The 25,294-nt window shown below is 43.4% G+C and overlaps 2 protein-coding genes across 2 annotated transcripts in view; both read right to left on the minus strand.

Annotated features, from left to right (window-relative positions):
- The window catches only part of trit1 (tRNA isopentenyltransferase 1), a 68,111-nt gene extending 60,753 nt beyond the window's left edge, over positions 1-7,358 (minus strand). The window contains exon 1 of the mRNA XM_062029324.1: positions 7,173-7,358. Within this exon, the coding sequence (XP_061885308.1) occupies positions 7,173-7,337 (165 nt within the window). The 5' untranslated portion in view covers positions 7,338-7,358. The remainder of the gene's footprint in view (positions 1-7,172) is intronic.
- A 4,535-nt stretch (positions 7,359-11,893) lies between these two features.
- myclb (MYCL proto-oncogene, bHLH transcription factor b) lies at positions 11,894-25,118 on the minus strand. Its single transcript, XM_062029322.1, has 3 exons — positions 24,828-25,118; positions 18,419-19,049; positions 11,894-14,806 (listed from the first exon to the last, which is right to left on the minus strand). Exons 2-3 carry the CDS (start codon positions 19,020-19,022, stop codon positions 14,085-14,087), a joined length of 1,326 nt encoding a protein of 441 aa, XP_061885306.1. The 5' UTR covers positions 19,023-19,049; positions 24,828-25,118; the 3' UTR covers positions 11,894-14,084.
- Positions 25,119-25,294: the final 176 nt, after the last annotated feature.

Below are 25,294 nucleotides of genomic sequence, written 5' to 3' on the forward strand. Positions count from 1 at the left end.
GCTGTACTGTGCTGTGGACTAGACTCCAGCTCACCTGTACTGTGCTGTGGACTAGACTCTAGCTCACCTGTACTGTACTGTGCTGTGGACTAGACTCCAGCTCACCTGTGCTGTACTGTGGACTAGACTCCAGCTCACCTGTGCTGTACTGTGGACTAGACTCCAGCTCACCTGTACTGTACTGTGCTGTGGACTAGACTCCAGCTCACCTGTACTGTGCTGTGGACTAGACTCCAGCTCACCTGTACTGTGCTGTGCTGTGGACTAGACTCCAGCTCACCTGTACTGTGCTGTGGACTAGACTCTAGCTCACCTGTACTGTGCTGTGCTGTGGACTAGACTCCAGCTCACCTGTACTGTGCTGTGGACTAGACTCCAGCTCACCTGTGCTGTACTGTGCTGTGGACTAGACCCTAGCTCACCTGTACTGTACTGTGCTGTGGACAAGACTCTAGCTCACCTGTACTGTACTGTGCTGTGGACTAGACTCCAGCTCACCTGTGCTGTACTGTGGACTAGACTCCAGCTCACCTGTACTGTGCTGTTCTGTGGACTAGACTCCAGCTCACCTGTACTGTGCTGTGCTGTGGACTAGACTCCAGCTCACCTGTACTGTACTGTGCTGTGGACTAGACTCTAGCTCACCTGTGCTGTACTGTGGACTAGACTCCAGCTCACCTGTACTGTGCTGTGGACTAGACTCCAGCTCACCTGTACTGTGCTGTGGACTAGACTCCAGCTCACCTGTACTGTGCTGTGCTGTGGACTAGACTCCAGCTCACCTGTACTGTGCTGTGGACTAGACTCCAGCTCACCTGTGCTGTACTGTGGACTAGACTCCAGCTCACCTGTGCTGTACTGTGGACTAGACTCCAGCTCACCTGTACTGTACTGTGCTGTGGACTAGACTCCAGCTCACCTGTACTGTGCTGTGGACTAGACTCCAGCTCACCTGTACCGTGCTGTGCTGTGGACTAGACTCCAGCTCACCTGTACTGTGCTGTGGACTAGACTCTAGCTCACCTGTACTGTACTGTGCTGTGGACTAGACTCCAGCTCACCTGTACTGTGCTGTGCTGTGGACTAGACTCCAGCTCACCTGTGCTGTACTGTGGAGTAGACTCCAGCTCACCTGTACTGTACTGTGCTGTGGACTAGACTCCAGCTCACCTGTACTGTGCTGTGGACTAGACTCCAGCTCACCTGTACTGTGCTGTGCTGTGGACTAGACTCCAGCTCACCTGTACTGTGCTGTGGACTAGACTCTAGCTCACCTGTACTGTACTGTGCTGTGGACTAGAGTCCAGCTCACCTGTGCTGTACTGTGGACTAGACTCCAGCTCACCTGTACTGTGCTGTGCTGTGGACTAGACTCCAGCTCACCTGTATTGTGCTGTGCTGTGGACTAGACTCCAGCTCACCTGTGCTGTACTGTGGACTAGACTCCAGCTCACCTGTACTGTACTGTGCTGTGGACTAGACTCCAGCTCACCTGTGCTGTACTGTGGACTAGACTCCAGCTCACCTGTACTGTGCTGTGCTGTGGACTAGACTCCAGCTCACCTGTACTGTGCTGTGGACTAGACTCCAGCTCACCTGTGCTGTACTGTGCTGTGGACTAGACTCCAGCTCACCTGTGCTGTACTGTGCTGTGGACTAGACTCCAGCTCACCTGTACTGTGCTGTGGACTAGACTCCAGCTCACCTGTACTGTGCTGTGGACTAGACTCCAGCTCACCTGTGCTGTACTGTGGACTAGACTCCAGCTCACCTGTACTGTACTGTGCTGTGGACTAGACTCCAGCTCACCTGTGCTGTACTGTGGACTAGACTCCAGCTCACCTGTACTGTGCTGTGCTGTGGACTAGACTCCAGCTCACCTGTACTGTGCTGTGGACTAGACTCCAGCTCACCTGTGCTGTGCTGTGCTGTGGACTAGACTCCAGCTCACCTGTACTGTGCTGTGGACTAGACTCCAGCTCACCTGTGCTGTACTGTGGAGTAGACTCCAGCTCACCTGTACTGTACTGTGCTGTGGACTAGACTCCAGCTCACCTGTACTGTGCTGTGGACTAGACTCCAGCTCACCTGTACTGTGCTGTGCTGTGGACTAGACTCCAGCTCACCTGTACTGTGCTGTGGACTAGACTCTAGCTCACCTGTACTGTACTGTGCTGTGGACTAGACTCCAGCTCACCTGTGCTGTACTGTGGACTAGACTCCAGCTCACCTGTACTGTGCTGTGCTGTGGACTAGACTCCAGCTCACCTGTACTGTGCTGTGCTGTGGACTAGACTCCAGCTCACCTGTGCTGTACTGTGGACTAGACTCCAGCTCACCTGTACTGTGCTGTGCTGTGGACTAGACTCCAGCTCACCTGTGCTGTACTGTGGACTAGACTCCAGCTCACCTGTACTGTGCTGTGCTGTGGACTAGACTCCAGCTCACCTGTACTGTGCTGTGGACTAGACTCCAGCTCACCTGTGCTGTACTGTGCTGTGGACTAGACTCCAGCTCACCTGTGCTGTACTGTGCTGTGGACTAGACTCCAGCTCACCTGTACTGTGCTGTGGACTAGACTCCAGCTCACCTGTACTGTGCTGTGGACTAGACTCCAGCTCACCTGTGCTGTACTGTGGACTAGACTCCAGCTCACCTGTACTGTGCTGTGCTGTGGATTAGACTCCAGCTCACCTGTGCTGTACTGTGGACTAGACTCCAGCTCACCTGTACTGTACTGTGCTGTGGACTAGACTCCAGCTCACCTGTACTGTGCTGTGCTGTGGACTAGACTCCAGCTCACCTGTACTGTGCTGTGGACTAGACTCTAGCTCACCTGTACTGTACTGTGCTGTGGACTAGACTCCAGCTCACCTGTGCTGTACTGTGGACTACACTCTAGCTCACCTGTGCTGTACTGTGGACTAGACTCCAGCTCACCTGTACTGTACTGTGCTGTGGACTAGACTCCAGCTCACCTGTGCTGTACTGTGGACTAGACTCCAGCTCACCTGTACTGTGCTGTGCTGTGGACTAGACTCCAGCTCACCTGTACTGTGCTGTGGACTAGACTCCAGCTCACCTGTACTGTACTGTGCTGTGGACTAGACTCTAGCTCACCTGTGCTGTACTGTGGACTAGACTCCAGCTCACCTGTACTGTGCTGTGCTGTGGACTAGACTCCAGCTCACCTGTACTGTGCTGTGGACTAGACTCCAGCTCACCTGTACTGTGCTGTGGACTAGACTCCTGCTCACCTGTACTGTGCTGTGGACTACACTCTAGCTCACCTGTGCTGTACTGTGCTGTGGACTAGACTCCAGCTCACCTGTACTGTGCTGTGGACTAGACTCCTGCTCACCTGTACTGTGCTGTGGACTAGACTCTAGCTCACCTGTGATCCTGATTAAAGAAAATGGATGCAAACAAGCAATATATTTGCAATCTGCTTTATCCTGGCTGCTGTTATTTAAGGCCAGAACACTGATGTAGGATGTCAGGAGCAGCTAGTTTGACGTGCAAGGTCAAGTAAGTGGGGACATATAGACCAGGGACCATGATAAGTGGGGACATATAGACCAGGGACCATGATAAGTGGGGACATATAGACCAGGGACCATGATAAGTGGGGACATATAGACCAGGGACCATGATAAGTGGGGACATATAGACCAGGGACCATGATAAGTGGGGACATATAGACCAGGGACCATGATAAGTGGGGACATATAGACCAGGGACCATGATAAGTGGGGACATATAGACCAGGGACCATGATAAGTGGGGACATATTGACCAGGGACCATGATAAGTGGGGACATATTGACCAGGGACCATGATAAGTGGGGACATATAGACCAGGGACCATGATAAGTGGGGACATATAGACCAGGGACCATGATAAGTGGGGACATATAGACCAGGGACCATGATAAGTGGGGACATATAGACCAGGGACCATGATAAGTGGGGACATATAGACCAGGGACCATGATAAGTGGGGACATATAGACCAGGGACCATGATAAGTGGGGACATATAGACCAGGGACCATGATAAGTGGGGACATATAGGCCAGGGACCATGATAAGTGGGGACATATAGGCCAGGGACCATGATAAGTGGGGACATATAGACCAGGGACCATGATAAGTGGGGACATATAGACCAGGGACCATGATAAGTGGGGACATATAGACCAGGGACCATGATAAGTGGGGACATATAGACCAGGGACCATGATAAGTGGGGACATATAGACCAGGGACCATGATAAGTGGGGACATATAGGCCAGGGACCATGATAAGTGGGGACATATAGACCAGGGACCATGATAAGTGGGGACATATAGACCAGGGACCATGATAAGTGGGGACATATAGACCAGGGACCATGATAAGTGGGGACATATAGACCAGGGACCATGATAAGTGGGGACATATAGACCAAGGACCATGATAAGTGGGGACATATAGACCAGGGACCATGATAAGTGGGGACATATAGACCAGGGACCATGATAAGTGGGGACATATAGAACAGGGACCATGATAAGTGGGGACATATAGACCAGGGACCATGATAAGTGGGGACATATAGACCAGGGACCATGATAAGTGGGGACATATAGACCAGGGACCATGATAAGTGGGGACATATAGACCAGGGACCATGATAAGTGGGGACATATAGACCAGGGACCATGATAAGTGGGGACATATAGAACAGGGACCATGATAAGTGGGGACATATAGACCAGGGACCATGATAAGTGGGGACATATAGACCAGGGACCATGATAAGTGGGGACATATAGACCAGGGACCATGATAAGTGGGGACATATAGACCAGGGACCATGATAAGTGGGGACATATAGACCAGGGACCATGATAGGTGGGGACATATAGACCAGGGACCATGATAAGTGGGGACATATAGACCAGGGACCATGATAAGTGGGGACATATAGACCAGGGACCATGATAAGTGGGGACATATAGACCAGGGACCATGATAAGTGGGGACATATTGACCAGGGACCATGATAAGTGGGGACATATAGACCAGGGACCATGATAAGTGGGGACATATAGACCAGGGACCATGATAAGTGGGGACATATAGACCAGGGACCATGATAAGTGGGGACATATAGACCAGGGACCATGATAAGTGGGGACATATAGACCAGACAACACCATAATAATAATCATTGACAACACCATAATAATAATCATTGACAACACCATAATAATCATCATTGACAACACCATAATAATCATCATTGACAACACCATAATAATAATCATTGACAACACCATAATAATAATCATTGACAACACCATAATAATAATCATTGACAACACCATAATAATAATCATTGACAACACCATAATAATAATCATTGACAACACCATCATAATAATAATCATTGACAACACCATAATAATAATCATTGACAACACCATAATAATAATCATTGACAACACCATAATAATCATCATTGACAACACCATAATAATAATCATTGACAACACCATAATAATAATCATTGACAACACCATAATAATAATCATTGACAACACCATAATAATCATCATTGACAACACCATAATAATAATCATTGACAACACCATAATAATAATCATTGACAACAACATAATAATCATCATTGACAACACCATAATAATAATCATTGACAACACCATAATAATAATCATTGACAACACCATAATAATAATCATTGACAACACTATAATAATAATCATTGACAACACCATAATAATAATCATTGACAACACCATAATAATCATTGACAACACCATAATAATAATCATTGACAACACTATAATAATAATCATTGACAACACCATAATAATAATCATTGACAACACCATAATAATAATCATTGACAACACCATAATAATAATCATTGACAACACCATAATAATCATCATTGACAACACCATAATAATAATCATTGACAACACCATAATAATAATCATTGACAACAACATAATAATCATCATTGACAACACCATAATAATAATCATTGACAACACCATAATAATAATCATTGACAACACCATAATAATAATCATTGACAACACTATAATAATAATCATTGACAACACCATAATAATAATCATTGACAACACCATAATAATCATTGACAACACCATAATAATAATCATTGACAACACTATAATAATAATCATTGACAACACCATAATAATAATCATTGACAACACCATAATAATAATCATTGACAACACCATAATAATAATCATTGACAACACCATAATAATAATCATGCTGCTGCCTCAATGTTGCTCACATGAACACTTTTGTTGTACATTAAACAACTCATCGTGCTTACTTTGTTGCACCATTTGGGAAGCCTGTACATGCCAATGTTGTATTGTTATCAACATGGCAATGTTGTATTGTTATCAACATGGCAATGTTGTATTGTTATCCACATTGCAATGTTGTATTGTTATCAACATGTCAATGTTGTATTGCTATCAACATGTCAATGTTGTATTGTTATCAACATGTCAATGTTGTATTGTTATCAACATGGCAATGTTGTATTGTTATCAACATGGCAATGTTGTATTGTTATCAACATGGCAATGTTGTATTGTTATCAACATGGCAATGTTGTATTGTTATCAACATGTCAATGTTGTATTGTTATCAACATGTCAATGTTGTATTGTTATCAACATGGCAATGTTGTATTGTTATCCACATGGCAATGTTGTATTGTTATCCACATGTCAATGTTGTATTGTTATCAACATGGCAATGTTGTATTGTTATCAACATGTCAATGTTGTATTGTTATCAACATGTCAATGTTGTATTGTTATCAACATGTCAATGTTGTATTGTTATCAACATGTCAATGTTGTATTGTTATCAACACGGCAATGTTGTATTGTTATCAACATGGCAATGTTGTATTGTTATCAACATGTCAATGCTAACACGTGTTCAAGTTGTCATGGTAAAAGTACCCCGCTGTACCCGCCTTCCGCCCCAACGCAGCTGAGATAGGCTCCCGCAGCCCGAAAGGGACAAGCGGTATAAACTGGATGGCTGACGTCAGTAAGTGGCTATGATTGGCCTCCACGTGTTTTGCCGGTAAAAGCGTGTCGTACCTGCATGGAGTCTGCGCTGATGACGTGTCCCCGCAGTCGTGTTGCTAAGTCAATGGCCAGCTTGGACTTGCCGGTGCCGGTAGCTCCTAAGATGACCAGCAGGGAAGGAAGCGTCGCTTTCTTCATCTTCATCACACGCTGCCAGCTGCTCGACGACGCCGCCATGTTGCCTTCTTCTGGGACGCCCACTGCACTCCCGTGCGCATGCGCCGGCCACGTAGGCGGGCCTTTGTTGCCTGGCAACAAGCAAGCGTTGCCTGAGTGATGCGGACGTGTGTGTGTGTGTGTGTGTGTGTGTGTGTGTGTGTGTGTGTGTGTGTGTGTGTGTGTGTGTGTGTGTGTGTGTGTGTGTGTGTGTGTGTGTGTGTGTGTGTGTGTGTATGTGTGTGTGTGTGTGTGTGTGTGCGTGTGAGCGTGTGAGCGTGTGTCTGTGTGTGCGTGTGTGCGCGTGTGCGCGTGAGCGCGTGAGCGTGTGTGTGTGTGTGTGTGTGTGCGTGTGAGCGTGTGTGTGTGTGTGTGCGTGTGCGCGTGCGTGCGTGTGTGACAGCAACATTGATTGAATGTTTACTATTTGATTGTACTGAAAGAGCATAATATTCAGTTAGATGTCGTAATATAGCCTCATTGGCACTGTTGCTATGGCGACGCTGGAAGCCCACTAAATAAACGCATAACAACATTTAAGACAGGCAGGGGTGCCCAAACTTTCTCCAGTGAGGCCCCCAAATGAAAGCATTTTGATATTTTTCATTTTCAAAAGCATTACAATTAGCGATGTCCGATAATGGCTTTTTTTGCCGATATCCAATATTGCATAACTCGTTAATTACCGATACCGATATCAACCGATACCAATACCGATATATACAGTGGTGGAATTAACACATTATTATGCCTAATTTGGACAACTAAGTATGGGAAAGATAAGGTCCTTTTTTTAAATAAAAAAAATTAATAAAATAAGATGAATAAATTAAAAACATTTTCTTGAATAAAAAAGAAAGTAAAACAATATAAAAACAGTTACATAGAAACTAGTAATGAATGAAAATGAGTCAAATGAAGTGTTAAAGGTTAGTACTATTAGTGGAGCAGCAGCACGCACAATCATGTGTGCTTACAGACTGTATCCCTTGCAGACTGTATTGATATATAATGTTAATATTAATAACTGTATCCCTTGCAGACTGTATTGATATATATTGATATATAATGTAGGAAGCAGAATATTAATAACAGAAAGAAACAACCCATTTGTGTGAATGAGTGTGAATGGGGGAGGGAGTTTTTTTGGCTTGGTGCACTAATTGTAAGTGTATCTTGTGTTTTTTATGTGGATTTAATAAAAAAATTAAATAAAAAAACGATACCGATAATAAAAAAAACGATACCGATCATTTCCGATATTACATTTTAAAGCATTTATCGGCCGATAATATCGGACATGTCTAATTACAATACATATTTAAATATTTGTTTAGCTTTAGGGCTCCCCTCAAGCTTGGACCAGCAAGGCTCTCAATCATAAGAACGTTTAAAAATAAGTCATATATATATATATATATATATATATATATATATATATATATATATATATATATATATATATATATATATATATATATATTTATATATATATATATATATATATATATATATATATATATATATATATATATATATATATATACACACACAGAGAGAGAGAGAGAGAGAGAGAGAGAGATTTTTTAACCGCTTGATTCTCTGGATCAACATCATCTGTCTGTCAATAAAAAAAAGGTTGGGTTTTTTTCATCAATGTTTATGCCTTTTTTGTGAATGAAAAGCCGGGTTTTTATGGCAAAAACACAACATATGCAACATTAAACAAATGAATAATAATAAAGTGAAATATTTGATTTGAAGTCATTGAAGCCTTCAGTAGGTCAATAATTCACAACAATATTGTTTGAGCAATGATAGTTTAAAAAAACATTTCCCACTAAAATTGTCAGGGATCCAAACGGGCCCCAAACTCTTCAATCTGGAGATCAACTTCAGATGTTTTTATCCTTTTGTTTTTGTTAAAACCCTTCATGTCACAGAAAATGTTTGCTTTTTATGCTGAAAATATTTCAAAGTGGAATATTTCAGGGGCTCTTAATCTTTTTGACATGGAGGCCCAACTTTTTCACTACAGAGGGCCCCGGGGCCCACTCAAATATTAACACGGAATTAGTCATCTTAATCTTGATTTTAATCGTTTTCAATATTAATATCTAACCTACTTACAGTTTACAACCTTCTCAAATGATATGAAACCATATTTATTCATCTCATAGAGCTTAGGCTTAGGTCAGGCGGATAAGAAAAATAAATGCTAACCAAATATACTGCAAAACAGAGTACTCCCTGTATACAAATACATATTTTACTGTATAGCAGGGGTGCTCACACCTTTTCTGCAGGCGAGCTACTTTTCAATTGATCAAGTCGCGGGGATCTACCTCATTCATATATATCATTTATATTTACTTATTTGTGAAATATATGTTTTTGTTAACAAGTTAAAGGTGTTTAATGATAATGCAAGCATGTTTAATACATATAGTTAATATTGTTAACAAGTTAAAGGTGTTTAATGATAATGCAAGCATGTTTAACACATATAGTTAATATTGTTAACAAGTTAAAGGTGTTTAAAGATAATGCAAGCATGTTTAACACATATAGTTAATATTGTTAACAAGTTAAAGGTGTTTAAAGATAATGCAAGCATGTTTAACACATATAGTTAATATTGTTAACAAGTTAAAGGTGTTTAAAGATAATGCAAGCATGTTTAACACATATAGTTAATATTGTTAACAAGTTAAAGGTGTTTAAAGATAATGCAAGCATGTTTAACACATATAGTTAATATTGTTAACAAGTTAAAGGTGTTTAAAGATAATGCAAGCATGTTTAACACATACAGTTAATATTGTTAACAAGTTAAAGGTGTTTAAAGATAATGCAAGCATGTTTAACACATATAGTTAATATTGTTAACAAGTTAAAGGTGTTTAAAGATAATGCAAGCATGTTTAACACATATAGTTAATATTGTTAACAAGTTAAAGGTGTTTAAAGAAAATACAAGCATGTTTAACACATATAGTTAATATTGTTAACAAGTTACAGGTGTTTAAAGATAATACAAGCATGTTTAACACATATAGTTAATATTGTTAACAAGTTAAAGGTGTTTAAAGATAATGCAAGCATGTTTAACACATAGTTAATATTGTTAACAAGTTAAAGGTGTTTAAAGATAATGCAAGCATGTTTAACACATATAGTTAATATTGTTAACAAGTTAAAGGTGTTTAAAGATAATACAAGCATGTTTAACACATATAGTTAATATTGTTAACAAGTTAAAGGTGTTTAAAGATAACGCAAGCATGTTTAACACATATAGTTAATATTGTTAACAAGTTAAAGGTGTTTAAAGATAATACAAGCATGTTTAACATATATAGTTAATATTGTTAACAAGTTAAAGGTGTTTAAAGATAATGCAAGCATGTTTAACACATATAGATTCCTTTCTTTCATGAAGACAAGACTATAAGTTGGTGTATTACCTGATTGTGATGACTTGCATTGATAGGAATCAGACAGTAGTGATGATAATTACTGATGACTTGCATTGACAGGAATCAGACAGTTAGTGATGATAACGTCCGCATTTTCAAATAGAGGAGAAAAAAAGTCCTCCTTTCTGTCCAATACCACATGAAAGTGGTTGCTTTTTGGCATCTTATTTGTCCAGCTTCCGTACTCCTTTGTATACACTTTACAAGAAATACATTGGCGGCAAACTCTGTAGCTTGCTAGCTTGTGCACGCCAGCTTTCTGAGACTCTTATTTTGTTAGCGCAGGCAGGATGAAGCAGAGCTTTTATTGTGCAACTGTGCAGTCGGTTTTTGGAGTTTTGACGACAGGTACGGCACCAGAGTCTGTTGAAATAAAAAGTGTTTTTCGCCTTCCTGTCGGTCATTTTTTCTTAATAATGATGTGTCAGCAGCCAGCGTCATCTCAGAATGACGTGTATGTCAATCAAGTGACCAAAGTGACGTCATAGTGAAGATTTATGATCGCTCATTTTTAGGACTATTTTTGTAATGCCTGGCTGGCGATCGACTGACACACCCTCCGTGATCCACCGGTAGATCGCGATCGACTGACACACCCTCCGTGATCCACCGGTAGATCGTGATCGACTGACACACCCTCCGTGATCCACCGGTAGATCGCGATGGACGTAATGAGCACCTCTGCTCTATACAATTATGTTGTGCTAAAAAAAAAAAGTTAATGTCAATAAAATTAAAGTGCAAATGAAAATACAGCTTCACCACTTTAGTCATAAGTTTTGCGCTTCAAAACTTCTCTATGCTGCAGACTTCTTGTTTGATGTAATTACTGCCACAAGTGGTGGAAAAGAGTATTACAACTGAGAAAGATAGGATTTTTTGAGCAATGACAGTTTTAAAGAAAAAACAGCCTGTTTTATTAGTTAGTATTGCAACTATTTTCTTACATTTCACCTCTGTGCTCTTTTTACATTTCTGTTGTTTTTTTTAATGAGCATTTTTAAAATGCGTCGCAGGCCGCAAATCCCCCTCGGGCCACTCTTTGGACACCTGTGCTGTGCATTCAGGTGAAGAAAAGAAAGGCAAACATGTCAAAGATGATGTCAAACAATTTCCATTTATTCAGAGTCTTCCTCCATAATAACAATAGACTTGTGAGGTAGAGAGAAAAGCAAAGTGCAGATGCAAGGTGAACACAACAACACGTGCACATCTGGCAAGCAACACAAATGAAAGGACAAAAGAAAGAAGGCCTTCTGAGGAATGCAAATGAGGGCAACTGGTGGGTTGTGCTGAAGTCATGAGCAGGGAAGTAAGAACATTGAGCATCAAGCCTCTGAGCTCAGCTTGTTAGCCCACAAGAAAAAGTCAACTATTCCTGAGTGCTGCTGGCAACTATTTGTAGTACAAAAGTGACGAGTGTTTCTTTTATGGCTTCTGGACTACATGGAGCACCAAGATGGCATCAACAACAACATCCATCCTCACACAACCAGCAGCTGTTTCAACACAACAACATCCATCCTCACACAACCAGCAGCTGTTTCAACACAACAACATCCATCCTCACACAACCAGCAGCTGTTTCAACACAACAACATCCATCCTCACACAACCAGCAGCTGTTTCAACACAACAACATCCATCCTCACACAACCAGCAGCTGTTTCAACACAACAACATCCATCCTCACACAACCAGCAGCTGTTTCAACACAACAACATCCATCCTCACACAACCAGCAGCTGTTTCAACACAACAACATCCATCCTCACACAACCAGCAGCTGTTTCAACACAACACAGCTCGCTAGGAAAATATAGTATTAAACTTTTGTCAAGTGACTTTCACAAAAAAAAAAAAAAGACAAATAAGGAGGCATGGCTGAAAAATGTGAGCCAAAGTGTCCCACCTTATCAATGTTCACTCAGTCTTTTATTAACAAAAATAGAAGCTTCTTGAGTATCTCTGGAAAAGCCAGCAAGCTTTAAGACGCAAGGCTGAAGAAGAAAAACAACTCTGCTTTTGTTTGGGACGGGACTATACACACAGGAACTATGGACACTTTTACAAATACAATATTCTCGTCAAACACTTGCCATGTCAGACATTCTTAGCCTGATATACTGAAGCCCACATTCAACTTCTCTATGGCACAATCATCCCAGTTTGATATACTGAAGCCCACATTCAACTTCTCTATGGCACAACCATCCCAGTTTGATATACTGAAGCCCACATTCAACTTTTCTACGGCACAATCAAAAAGAAAAAGTACCAGACCGGGAGCTCACATGGTCTTGCTACAATTCAGGCTGGTTATGCAATAGAACTAACAAATAAGTCGCACTTCAACCAAGCAGCAAAGGATTGGAGAAAATGGCACAAAACATAAAGTTGACTCTTTCCGTCTGACAAGAGCAGACATCACACCGAGTCCCAGCATGCAACACTGGATCAGCAACTTTCCATGACGACTAAACTTCTATTGATGACCAAGGACCACCTTGTCTAAAGCTTGCTGTGCAGACGGCCTCACTCACAAGCCAAGAATGTGCAAACCACAAAAAAACAGTCCAGGTGATCCAAAACGGTCCTTCCTTCAGTCCAGGTGATCCAAAACGGTCCTTCCTTCAGTCCAGGTGATCCAATGTGGTCCTTCCTTCAGTCCAGGTGATCCAAAACGGTCCTTCCTTCAGTCCAGGTGATCCAATGTGGTCCTTCCTTCTGTCCAGGTGATCCAAAACGGTCCTTCCTTCAGTCCACATGATCCAATGTGGTCCTTCCTTCAGTCCAGGTGATCCAAAACGGTCCTTCCTTCAGTCCACATGCTCTAAAACGGTCCTTCCTTCAGTCCAGGTGATCCAATACGGTCCTTCCTTCAGTCCACATGATCCAATGTGGTCCTTCCTTCAGTCCAGGTGATCCAAAACGGTCCTTCCTTCAGTCCACATGCTCCAAAACGGTCCTTCCTTCAGTCCAGGTGATCCAATACGGTCCTTCCTTCAGTCCAGGTGATCCAATACGGTCCTTCCTTCAGTCCACATGATCCAATGTGTTCCTTCCTTCAGTCCAGGTGATCCAATAGGGTCCTTCCTTCAGTCCAGGTGATCCAATAGGGTCCTTCCTTCAGTCCAGGTGATCCAATAGGGTCTTTCCTTCAGTCCAGGTGATCCAATAGGGTCCTTCCTTCAGTCCAGGTGATCCAATAGGGTCCTTCCTTCAGTCCAGGTGATCCAATAGGGTCCTTCCTTCAGTCCAGGTGATCCAATAGGGTCCTTCCTTCAGGTCAGAAGCGTTTGAGCTGTGCCAGCCTCTGCAGCAGCTGCGCCTGCTTGGCCTTCAGCTGCTTCCTCTCCTGGCTCTTCTGCCTCTCGCTGGCATGCAGCTGCTGCAGGTACTCGGTGGCCCGCGTCAAGATGGCCACCTTGGGCGTCTTGGGGCAGTCCGCCAATCCGGGGATCTCGTCCCGCAGCGACAGGAAGCGCGAGCGCAGGTCGTTGCGTCGCTTGCGCTCCAGGAAGTTGTGTGCCTTGCGTCGGTCCGTGTCCTCGCAGTCGGACGACTGAGGGCTGGACAGGTGGTCGGGTCTGGAGTGGGGCGAGGACGGCGAGGCGGGGGAGGTAGGAGAGGCGGCATCGAGGGCGGGCGCTTCTGTCACGTAAGACCGCCGGCTGTCCAAATTGGAGGGGGCGTGGCTGAGCCGAGGCTGGTTGCAGTTCTGGCCCTGATGGTGGAGCGCGGAGCTGGAGGCCTCCTGGCGGACCCGTTTGTGGGGTGGCTCCACGGACGGCAGGAGGGTGTCGGGGGAGGGGGCGGCGTAGTTGTGCTGCTGTTGATGGATGGAGATGTGGAAACGCTTCATGCCGGGGTCCAGGGGGTCCGCTCTCACCGTGATGGTCACTGGTTTGCGGCCGTTGAGGAGTCGGCCAGCTTTGTGCTGTTGCTGCTTGTGCTCCACCGTCACCACGTCGATCTCCTCTTCATCCTCGTCTTGGTCATCCTCGTCATCTGCAACAACAACAACACATCCATTATTCATTGTGTGAACCAGCAGAGGCGCTGTGATAACTTCAGTGCTACCTAGGAGGTCATCTAAAGAAGGCCAACCACCGCCTTACCAGTAAAAAGCTGTGATAACTTCAGTGCTACCTAGGAGGTCATCTAAAGAAGGCCAACCACCGCCTTACCAGTAAAAAGCTGTGATAACTTCAGTGCTAACTAGGAGGTCATCTAAAGAAGGCCAACCACCGCCTTACTAGTAAAAAGCTGTGATAACTTCAGTGCTAACTAGGTTAGGTCATCTAAAGAAGGCCAACCACAGCCTTACCAGTAAAAAGCTGTGATAACTTCAGTGCTACCTAGGAGGTCATCTAAAGAAGGCCAACCACCGCCTTACCAGTAAAAAGCTGTGATAACTTCAGTGCTACCTAGGAGGTCATCTAAAGAAGGCCAACCACCGCCTTACCAGTAAAAAGCTGTGATAACTTCAGTGCTACCTAGGAGTATACGTCTGCTCCGTCTGTACCAGGAATAAAAGTATACGTCTGCCTCGTCTGTACCAGGAATAAAAGTATACGTCTGCTCCGTCTGTACCAGGAATAAAAGTATACGTCTGCCTCGTCTGTACCAGGAATAAAAGTATACGTCTGCTCCGTCTGTACCAGGAATAAAAGTATACGTCTGCCTCGTCTGTACCAGGAATAAAAGTATACGTCTGCCTCGTCTGTACCAGGAATAAAAGTATACGTTTGGATTCCACGGCGAGATCACAACTTGTCGATTGACTAATTGTTGAAAATGTAGAGAAATTGAGTGGAAGTTCCCCATCTTCAATCATTTGAACAAAGTCAAAAAGGTGGTAGGTAAAAAGGCACTCAAGTGGAAACCAGCAACTGTCCCTCAAGAACGATGAATAAGCACATTTTCTACTCCACAAAGTCCAACCCTGGCAACATCTTCAGCCATGTTCCAAACTCTAAGTAATTACACCTCTAAAATCTAGCCAGGAATTTTAGAGAGCGTGAGTGTTTGTTTTTTTTACAACTAGATGAAATGTAATGTGTGGCATGAAGTCATGATCCAGAACTTGTGTGGCAGACACCTGTTAACTACCAGGTCCCAGTGCTGAATATCCAGACGGGACAGAGTTCGCCTCTAAAGGTGGACCTATTCAGCCTAGACAAGAGTTCTCCTCCAAAGGTGGACCTATTCAGCCTAGACAGAGTTCTCCTCCAAAGGTTGACCTATTCAGCCCAGACAGAGTTCTCCTCCAAAGGTGGACCTATTCAGCCTAGACAGAGTTCTCCTCCAAAGGTGGACCTATTCAGACGAGACAGAGTTGTCCTCCAAAGGTGGACCTATTCAGACGGGACAGAGTTGTCCTCCAAAGGTGGACCTATTCAGACGGGACAGAGTTCTCCTCCAAAGGTGGACCTATTCAGACGGGACAGAGTTCGCCTCTAAAGGTGGACTTATTCAGCCTAGACAGAGTTCTCCTCCAAAGGTGGACCTATTCAGCCTAGACAAAGTTCTCCTCCAAAGGTGGACCTATTCAGACGGACAGAGTTCTCCTCCAAAGGTGGACCTATTCAGACGGGACAGAGTTCTCCTCCAAAGGTGGACCTATTCAGACGGGACAGAGTTCTCCTCCAAAGGTGGACCTATTCAGACGGGACAGAGTTCTCCTCCAAAGGTGGACCTATTCAGCCTAGACAAAGTTCTCCTCCAAAGGTGGACCTATTCAGACGGACAGAGTTCTCCTCCAAAGGTGGACCTATTCAGACGGGACAGAGTTCTCCTCAAAAGGTGGACCTATTCAGCCTCGACAGAGTTCTCCTCCAAAGGTGGACCTATTCAGCCTAGACAGAGTTCTCCTCCAAAGGTGGACCTATTCAGACGGGACAGAGTTCTCCTCCAAATGTGGACCTATTCAGACGGGACAGAGTTCTCCTCCAAAGGTGGACCTATTCAGCCTAGACAGAGTTCTCCTCCAAAGGTGGACCTATTCAGACGGGACAGAGTTCTCCTCCAAAGGTGGACCTATTCAGACGGGACAGAGTTCTCCTCCAAAGGTGGACCTATTCAGACGGGACAGAGTTCTCCTCCAAAGGTGGACCTATTCAGACGGGACAGAGTTCATCCACTGACACAATTGGCGCTGTGGCCTGTGGAGTGCAGGAATGCAGCAACAAGTCTCCTTTGTGACATTCCACACGCTCTCACTTCCACATCACATGCTGGCCTGCATGGGATCATACCAGTTCTGCATGGGATCATACCAGTTCTGCATGGGATCATACCAGTTCAGGCGAGTGGAAAAGAGGAAAAGTCTCTTCCCCACTCAGGAACTTTACAGTTTCAAAGAGCCTCCTTGTGGCAGACATTTACAGTATTGACCTTCTTGGGGAGACACGAGCCTGCACTGACATTGTTGTTGCAGCCATGCAGCACATGTGTCACCACATGCACCAAGGTAACACAATGTGTCACCACATGTACCAAGGTAACACAATGTGTCACCGCATGCACCAAGGTAACACAATGTGTCACCACATGTACCAAGGTAACACAATGTGTCACCACATGTACCAAGGTAACACAATGTGTCACCACATGTACCAAGGTAACACAATGTGTCACCGCATGTACCAAGGTAACACAATGTGTCACCGCATGCACCAAGGTAACAAAATGTGTCACCGCATGTACCAAGGTAACACAATGTGTCACCACATGTACCAAGGTAACACAATGTGTCACCACATGTACCAAGGTAACACAATGTGTCACCACATGTACCAAGGTAACACAATGTGTCACCACATGTACCAAGGTAACACAATGTGTCACCACATGTACCAAGGTAACACAATGTGTCACCACATGTACCAAGGTAACACAATGTGTCACCGCATGTACCAAGGTAACACAATGTGTCACCACATGTACCAAGGTAACACAATGTGTCACCACATGTACCAAGGTAACACAATGTGTCACCACATGTACCAATGTAACACAATGTGTCACCACATGCACCAAGGTAACACAATGTGTCACCGCATGCACCAAGGTAACACAATGTGTCACCACATGTACCAAGGTAACACAATGTGTCACCGCATGCACCAAGGTAACACAATGTGTCACCACATGTACCAAGGTAACACAATGTGTCACCACATGCACCAAGGTAACACAATGTGTTAGGGTTAGGAGGAGGGATCAGAGGCAGTTATTGACACAGCTCCTTCATGCACACTATTAGGTGCACCATCATCATTTGTTTATTATTGTGGTGGCAGCTATCATCATTTGTTTATTATTGTGGTGGCAGCTATCATCATTTGTTTATTATTTTGGTGGCAGCTATCATCATTTGTTTATTATTGTTGTGGCAGCTGTCATCATTTGTTTATTATTGTGGTGGCAGCTATCATCATTTGTTTATTATTGTTGTGGCAGCTGTTTAACATCATTTGTGTATTATTGTGGTGGCAGGTGTTTAGTGTCATATTTATTATTGTGGTGGCAGCTATCATCATTTGTGTATTATTGTGGTGGCAGCTGTTGGCGTGACAAACTACAAGTCCACAGGTTTAGAGAGTGTAGACCACCCACCTGAGGAGTCGGTGTGAGACTCAGACCCGGAGGACACTTGCTTCTTGCAGGCAGCAGGAGGGAAGGCGAGCATGGCGGTCGGGTCCACACAATCCGCCCCGACGCAGCCGAGAGCCGGCGTGTCGGCGGGCACACCCGGCGTCCTACCCGGGGACACCCCGGCGGGTCCAACCCTGACGGGGCAGGAGAGGCAGCGCTCCCCCACCACCCTCTCCAGCTGCTGGCCGGCAGAGAAGCAGCTCCACATGCAGTCCTGGATGATGATGGAGCTCAGGTTCCCCGTGGAGTCGCTGGTCGGGCCCACTTTGCAAGGCAGGTCCTGCTGCTGCTGGTCCTCCTGCCCCAGGAACTGGGACACCCACTCCAGTTTGTCCCCGAGACTCGGACACACCGACCTGCCCGACCCTTCCGGCGCCCGCACGGGGGACATGGGTGGGGTCGGCACCAGCTCAAATTTCTTCCATATGTCCTCGCTGGGCGCCGTGGACTTGAAGAAATCCTCATCGGGGTTGTGGTGGTCATAGAAATAATGCTGGTAGTAGTCCAGGTGCTCCATGTCCCAGCTGTCATAGCCAGGCCCCGTGGAGGAGTTGATGCCCGGCATGAGGTCACACCTTCTTCTTCCCTCCGTCTGCAGAGAGAAGCATTTCATAATCACACCGTCTGGTTAATAATCACAAAGCATCTACCAGCCTTTACATCCTACCAGGGAGGGTCAACATGGTCACACCCCCACCTCATTAACATCTACCAGTCTTTACATCCTACCAGGGAGGGTCAACATGGTCACACCCCCACCTCATTAACATCTACCAGTCTTTACATCCTACCAGGGAGGGTCAACATGGTCACACCCCCACCTCATTAACATCTACCAGCCTTTACATCCTACCAGGGAGGGTCAACATGGTCACACCCCCACCTCATTAACATCTACCAGCCTTTACATCCTACCAGGGAGGGTCAACATGGTCACACCCCCACCTCATTAACATCTACCAGCCTTTACATCCTACCAGGGAGGGTCAACATGGTCACACCCCCACCTCATTAACATCTACCAGTCTTTACATCCTACCAGGGAGGGTCAACATGGTCACACCCCCACCTCATTAACATCTACCAGCCTTTACATCCTACCAGGGAGGGTCAACATGGTCACACCCCCACCTCATTAACATCTACCAGCCTTTACATCCTACCAGGGAGGGTCAACATGGTCACACCCCCACCTCATTAACATCTACCAGCCTTTACATCCTACCAGGGAGGGTCAACATGGTCACACCCCCACCTCATTAACATCTACCAGCCTTTACATCCTACCAGGGAGGGTCAACATGGTCACACCCCCACCTCATTAACATCTACCAGTCTTTACATCCTACCAGGGAGGGTCAACATGGTCACACCCCCACCTCATTAACATCTACCAGTCTTTACATCCTACCAGGGAGGGTCAACATGGTCACACCCCCACCTCATTAACATCTACCAGTCTTTACATCCTACCAGGGAGGGTCAACATGGTCACACCCCCACCTCATTAACATCTACCAGCCTTTACATCCTACCAGGGAGGGTCAACATGGTCACACCCCCACCTCATTAACATCTACCAGCCTTTACATCCTACCAGGGAGGGTCAACATGGTCACACCCCCACCTCATTAACATCTACCAGCCTTTACATCCTACCAGGGAGGGTCAACATGGTCACACCCCCACCTCATTAACATCTACCAGTCTTTACATCCTACCAGGAAGGGTCAACATGGTCACACCCCCACCTCATTAACATCTACCAGTCTTTACATCCTACCAGGGAGGGTCAACATGGTCACACCCCCACCTCATTAACATCTACCAGCCTTTACATCCTACCAGGGAGGGTCAACATGGTCACACCCCCACCTCATTAACATCTACCAGTCTTAACATCCTACCAGGGAGGGTCAACATGGTCACACCCCCACCTCATTAACATCTACCAGCCTTTACATCCTACCAGGGAGGGTCAACATGGTACCAGGAAATGATGACTGGTTAACAATCACACCCCCACCTCACAACTACCAGTCTTACAGGAGTCCATCCAGGGGTTAACATGGTACCAGGTACCAGGACTGTGTTACAGGAGTCCATCCAGGGGTTAACATGGTACCAGGACACGATGTGCCTGTGCAGACCACACACTGATAGGCAAGCAACTCACTTTTTCCCCAGAGAAGTTTCACAATAACTATGACTTTCATAGTAGTCAGTAGTCATGACATAAAACTGTTATAGTAGTCAGTAGTCATGACATAAGACTTCATAGTAGTCAGTAGTCATGACATAAAACTGTTATAGTAGTCAGTAGTCATGACATAAGACTTCATAGTAGTCAGTAGTCATGACATAAAACTGTTATAGTAGTCAGTAGTCATGACATAAGACTTCATAGTAGTCAGTAGTCATGACATAAAACTGTTATAGTAGTCAGTAGTCATGACATAAGACTTCATAGTAGTCAGTAGTCATGACATAAGACTTCATAGTAGTCAGTAGTCATGACATAAGACTTTCATAGTAGTCAGTAGTCATGACATAAAACTGTCATAGTAGTCAGTAGTCATGACATAAGACTTCATAGTAGTCAGTAGTCATGACATAAGACTTCATAGTAGTCAGTAGTCATGACATAAGACTTTCATAGTAGTCAGTAGTCATGACAAAAGACTTCATAGTAGTCAGTAGTCATGACATAAAACTGTTATAGTAGTCAGTAGTCATGACATAAGACTTTCATAGTAGTCAGTAGTCATGACATAAGACTTCATAGTAGTCAGTAGTCATGACATAAGACTTCATAGTAGTCAGTAGTCATGACATAAAACTGTTATAGTAGTCAGTAGTCATGACATAAGACTTCATAGTAGTCAGTAGTCATGACATAAGACTTCATAGTAGTCAGTAGTCATGACATAAGACTTCATAGTAGTCAGTAGTCATGACATAAAACTGTTATAGTAGTCAGTAGTCATGACATAAGACTTCATAGTAGTCAGTAGTCATGACATAAAACTGTTATAGTAGTCAGTAGTCATGACATAAGACTTCATAGTAGTCAGTAGTCATGACATAAAACTGTTATAGTAGTCAGTAGTCATGACATAAGACTTCATAGTAGTCAGTAGTCATGACATAAGACTTCATAGTAGTCAGTAGTCATGACATAAGACTTTCATAGTAGTCAGTAGTCATGACATAAAACTGTCATAGTAGTCAGTAGTCATGACATAAGACTTCATAGTAGTCAGTAGTCATGACATAAGACTTCATAGTAGTCAGTAGTCATGACATAAGACTTTCATAGTAGTCAGTAGTCATGACAAAAGACTTCATAGTAGTCAGTAGTCATGACATAAAACTGTTATAGTAGTCAGTAGTCATGACATAAGACTTTCATAGTAGTCAGTAGTCATGACATAAGACTTCATAGTAGTCAGTAGTCATGACATAAGACTTCATAGTAGTCAGTAGTCATGACATAAAACTGTTATAGTAGTCAGTAGTCATGACATAAGACTTCATAGTAGTCAGTAGTCATGACATAAGACTTCATAGTAGTCAGTAGTCATGACATAAGACTTCATAGTAGTCAGTAGTCATGACATAAGACTTCATAGTAGTCAGTAGTCATGACATAAAACTGTTACAGTAGTCAGTAGTCATGACATAAGACTTCATAGTAGTCAGTAGTCATGACATAAGACTTAATAGTAGTCAGTAGTCATGACATAAGACTTTCATAGTAGTCAGTAGTCATGACATAAAACTGTCATAGTAGTCAGTAGTCATGACATAAGACTTCATAGTAGTCAGTAGTCATGACATAAGACTTCATAGTAGTCAGTAGTCATGACATAAGACTTTCATAGTAGTCAGTAGTCATGACATAAGACTTCATAGTAGTCAGTAGTCATGACATAAAACTGTTATAGTAGTCAGTAGTCATGACATAAGACTTTCATAGTAGTCAGTAGTCATGACATAAGACTTCATAGTAGTCAGTAGTCATGACATAAGACTTCATAGTAGTCAGTAGTCATGACATAAAACTGTTATAGTAGTCAGTAGTCATGACATAAGACTTCATAGTAGTCAGTAGTCATGACATAAGACTTCATAGTAGTCAGTAGTCATGACATAAGACTTCATAGTAGTCAGTAGTCATGACATAAAACTGTTATAGTAGTCAGTAGTCATGACATAAGACTTTCATAGTAGTCAGTAGTCATGACATAAGACTTCATAGTAGTCAGTAGTCATGACATAAAACTGTTATAGTAGTCAGTAGTCATGACATAAGACTTTCATAGTAGTCAGTAGTCATGACATAAGACTTCATAGTAGTCAGTAGTCATGACATAAAACTGTTATAGTAGTCAGTAGTCATGACATAAGACTTCATAGTAGTCAGTAGTCATGACATAAAACTGTTATAGTAGTCAGTAGTCATGACATAAGACTTTCATAGTAGTCAGTAGTCATGACATAAGACTTCATAGTAGTCAGTAGTCATGACATAAAACTGTTATAGTAGTCAGTAGTCATGACATAAGACTTCATAGTAGTCAGTAGTCATGACATAAAACTGTTATAGTAGTCAGTAGTCATGACATAAAACTGTTATAGTAGTCAGTAGTCATGACATAAGACTTCATAGTAGCCAGTAGTCATGACATAAAACTGTTATAGTAGTCAGTAGTCATGACATAAGACTTCATAGTAGTCAGTAGTCATGACATAAGACTTCATAGTAGTCAGTAGTCATGACATAAAACTGTTATAGTAGTCAGTAGTCATGACATAAGACTTCATAGTAGTCAGTAGTCATGAGATAAAACGTCATAGTAGTCAGTAGTCATGACATAAGACTTCATAGTAGTCAGTAGTCATGACATAAGACTTCATAGTAGTCAGTAGTCATGACATAAGACTTCATAGTAGTCAGTAGTCATGACATAAGACTTCATAGTAGTCAGTAGTCATGACATAAAACTGTTATAGTAGTCAGTAGTCATGACATAAGACTTCATAGTAGTCAGTAGTCATGACATAAGACTGTTATAGTAGTCAGTAGTCATGACATAAGACTTCATAGTAGTCAGTAGTCATGACATAAAACTGTTATAGTAGTCAGTAGTCATGACATAAAACTGTTATAGTAGTCAGTAGTCATGACATAAGACTTCATAGTAGTCAGTAGTCATGACATAAAACTGGTATAGTAGTCAGTAGTCATGACATAAAACTGTTATAGTAGTCAGTAGTCATGACATAAGACTTCATAGTAGTCAGTAGTCATGACATAAAACTGTTATAGTAGTCAGTAGTCATGACATAAGACTTCATAGTAGTCAGTAGTCATGACATAAGACTGTTATAGTAGTCAGTAGTCATGACATAAGACTTCATAGTAGTCAGTAGTCATGACATAAAACTGTTATAGTAGTCAGTAGTCATGACATAAAACTGTTATAGTAGTCAGTAGTCATGACATAAGACTTCATAGTAGTCAGTAGTCATGACATAAAACTGGTATAGTAGTCAGTAGTCATGACATAAAACTGTTATAGTAGTCAGTAGTCATGACATAAGACTTCATAGTAGTCAGTAGTCATGACATAAAACTGGTATAGTAGTCAGTAGTCATGACATAAAACTGTTATAGTAGTCAGTAGTCATGACATAAGACTTCATAGTAGTCAGTAGTCATGACATAAAACTGTTATAGTAGTCAGTAGTCATGACATAAGACTTCATAGTAGTCAGTAGTCATGACATAAGACTTCATAGTAGTCAGTAGTCATGACATAAAACTGTTATAGTAGTCAGTAGTCATGACATAAGACTTCATAGTAGTCAGTAGTCATGACATAAGACTTCATAGTAGTCAGTAGTCATGACATAAAACTGTTATAGTAGTCAGTAGTCATGACATAAAACTGTTATAGTAGTCAGTAGTCATGACATAAGACTTCATAGTAGTCAGTAGTCATGACATAAAACTTCATAGTAGTCAGTAGTCATGACATAAGACTTCATAGTAGTCAGTAGTCATGACATAAAACTGTTATAGTAGTCAGTAGTCATGACATAAAACTGTTATAGTAGTCAGTAGTCATGACATAAGACTTCATAGTAGTCAGTAGTCATGACATAAGACTTCATAGTAGTCAGTAGTCATGACATAAAACTGTTATAGTAGTCAGGGTTAGCGGCATTGAAAGCCAGGTGATGAAATGATTAGCAGATTGATTGGCAGCAGGTATGCTAATGACGTCCAGCTGCGTCCATCACTACTAAACCTCTCGTGTGGTGGATTGACCAGCAGGACACCGAGTGAGTGGGAATAACTCACCTGGCGAACACGATGAAGAGTCTGCGTGTGTCGTCATAGATCCTCCGTCTGCTCACTGGCCCAATACACCGCCTAATCAGCTTCAAAGGAGGGGGCTTGGCCTTTCTTCTTCTTCTTCTTCTTCTTCTTCTTCTTCTTCTTCTTCTTCTTCTTCTTCTTCTTCTTCTTCGTCGTCGTCGTCGTCTTCCTGCTGCTTGTAAACAGTCTGCGACAACAGTGGGCGACTATCGTGGGCGAGTAGTTTCCGCGCGAGCTGCGTGCGTGTTGACTTAGTTGTGAGACTGGCGCGACTTCATCGTGGGAGGGGCGCTGGGCTGCAGGCAGCAGGGGGCGGGTCGTAGTAGCAAGGCCACGCCCACCGTTTAAAAGGCCAGCGCGGCCAAAACAAAGTGCTGATCATTTCATAACAAGGTGACGTCACTTGAAAGGCCAACTGCAACATGAACAAGTTGAATGGAGGACAAAGT

This window comes from Entelurus aequoreus, linkage group LG20 (assembly GCF_033978785.1).
Source record: "Entelurus aequoreus isolate RoL-2023_Sb linkage group LG20, RoL_Eaeq_v1.1, whole genome shotgun sequence".
NCBI classification, from domain to species: Eukaryota; Metazoa; Chordata; class Actinopteri; order Syngnathiformes; family Syngnathidae; genus Entelurus; species Entelurus aequoreus.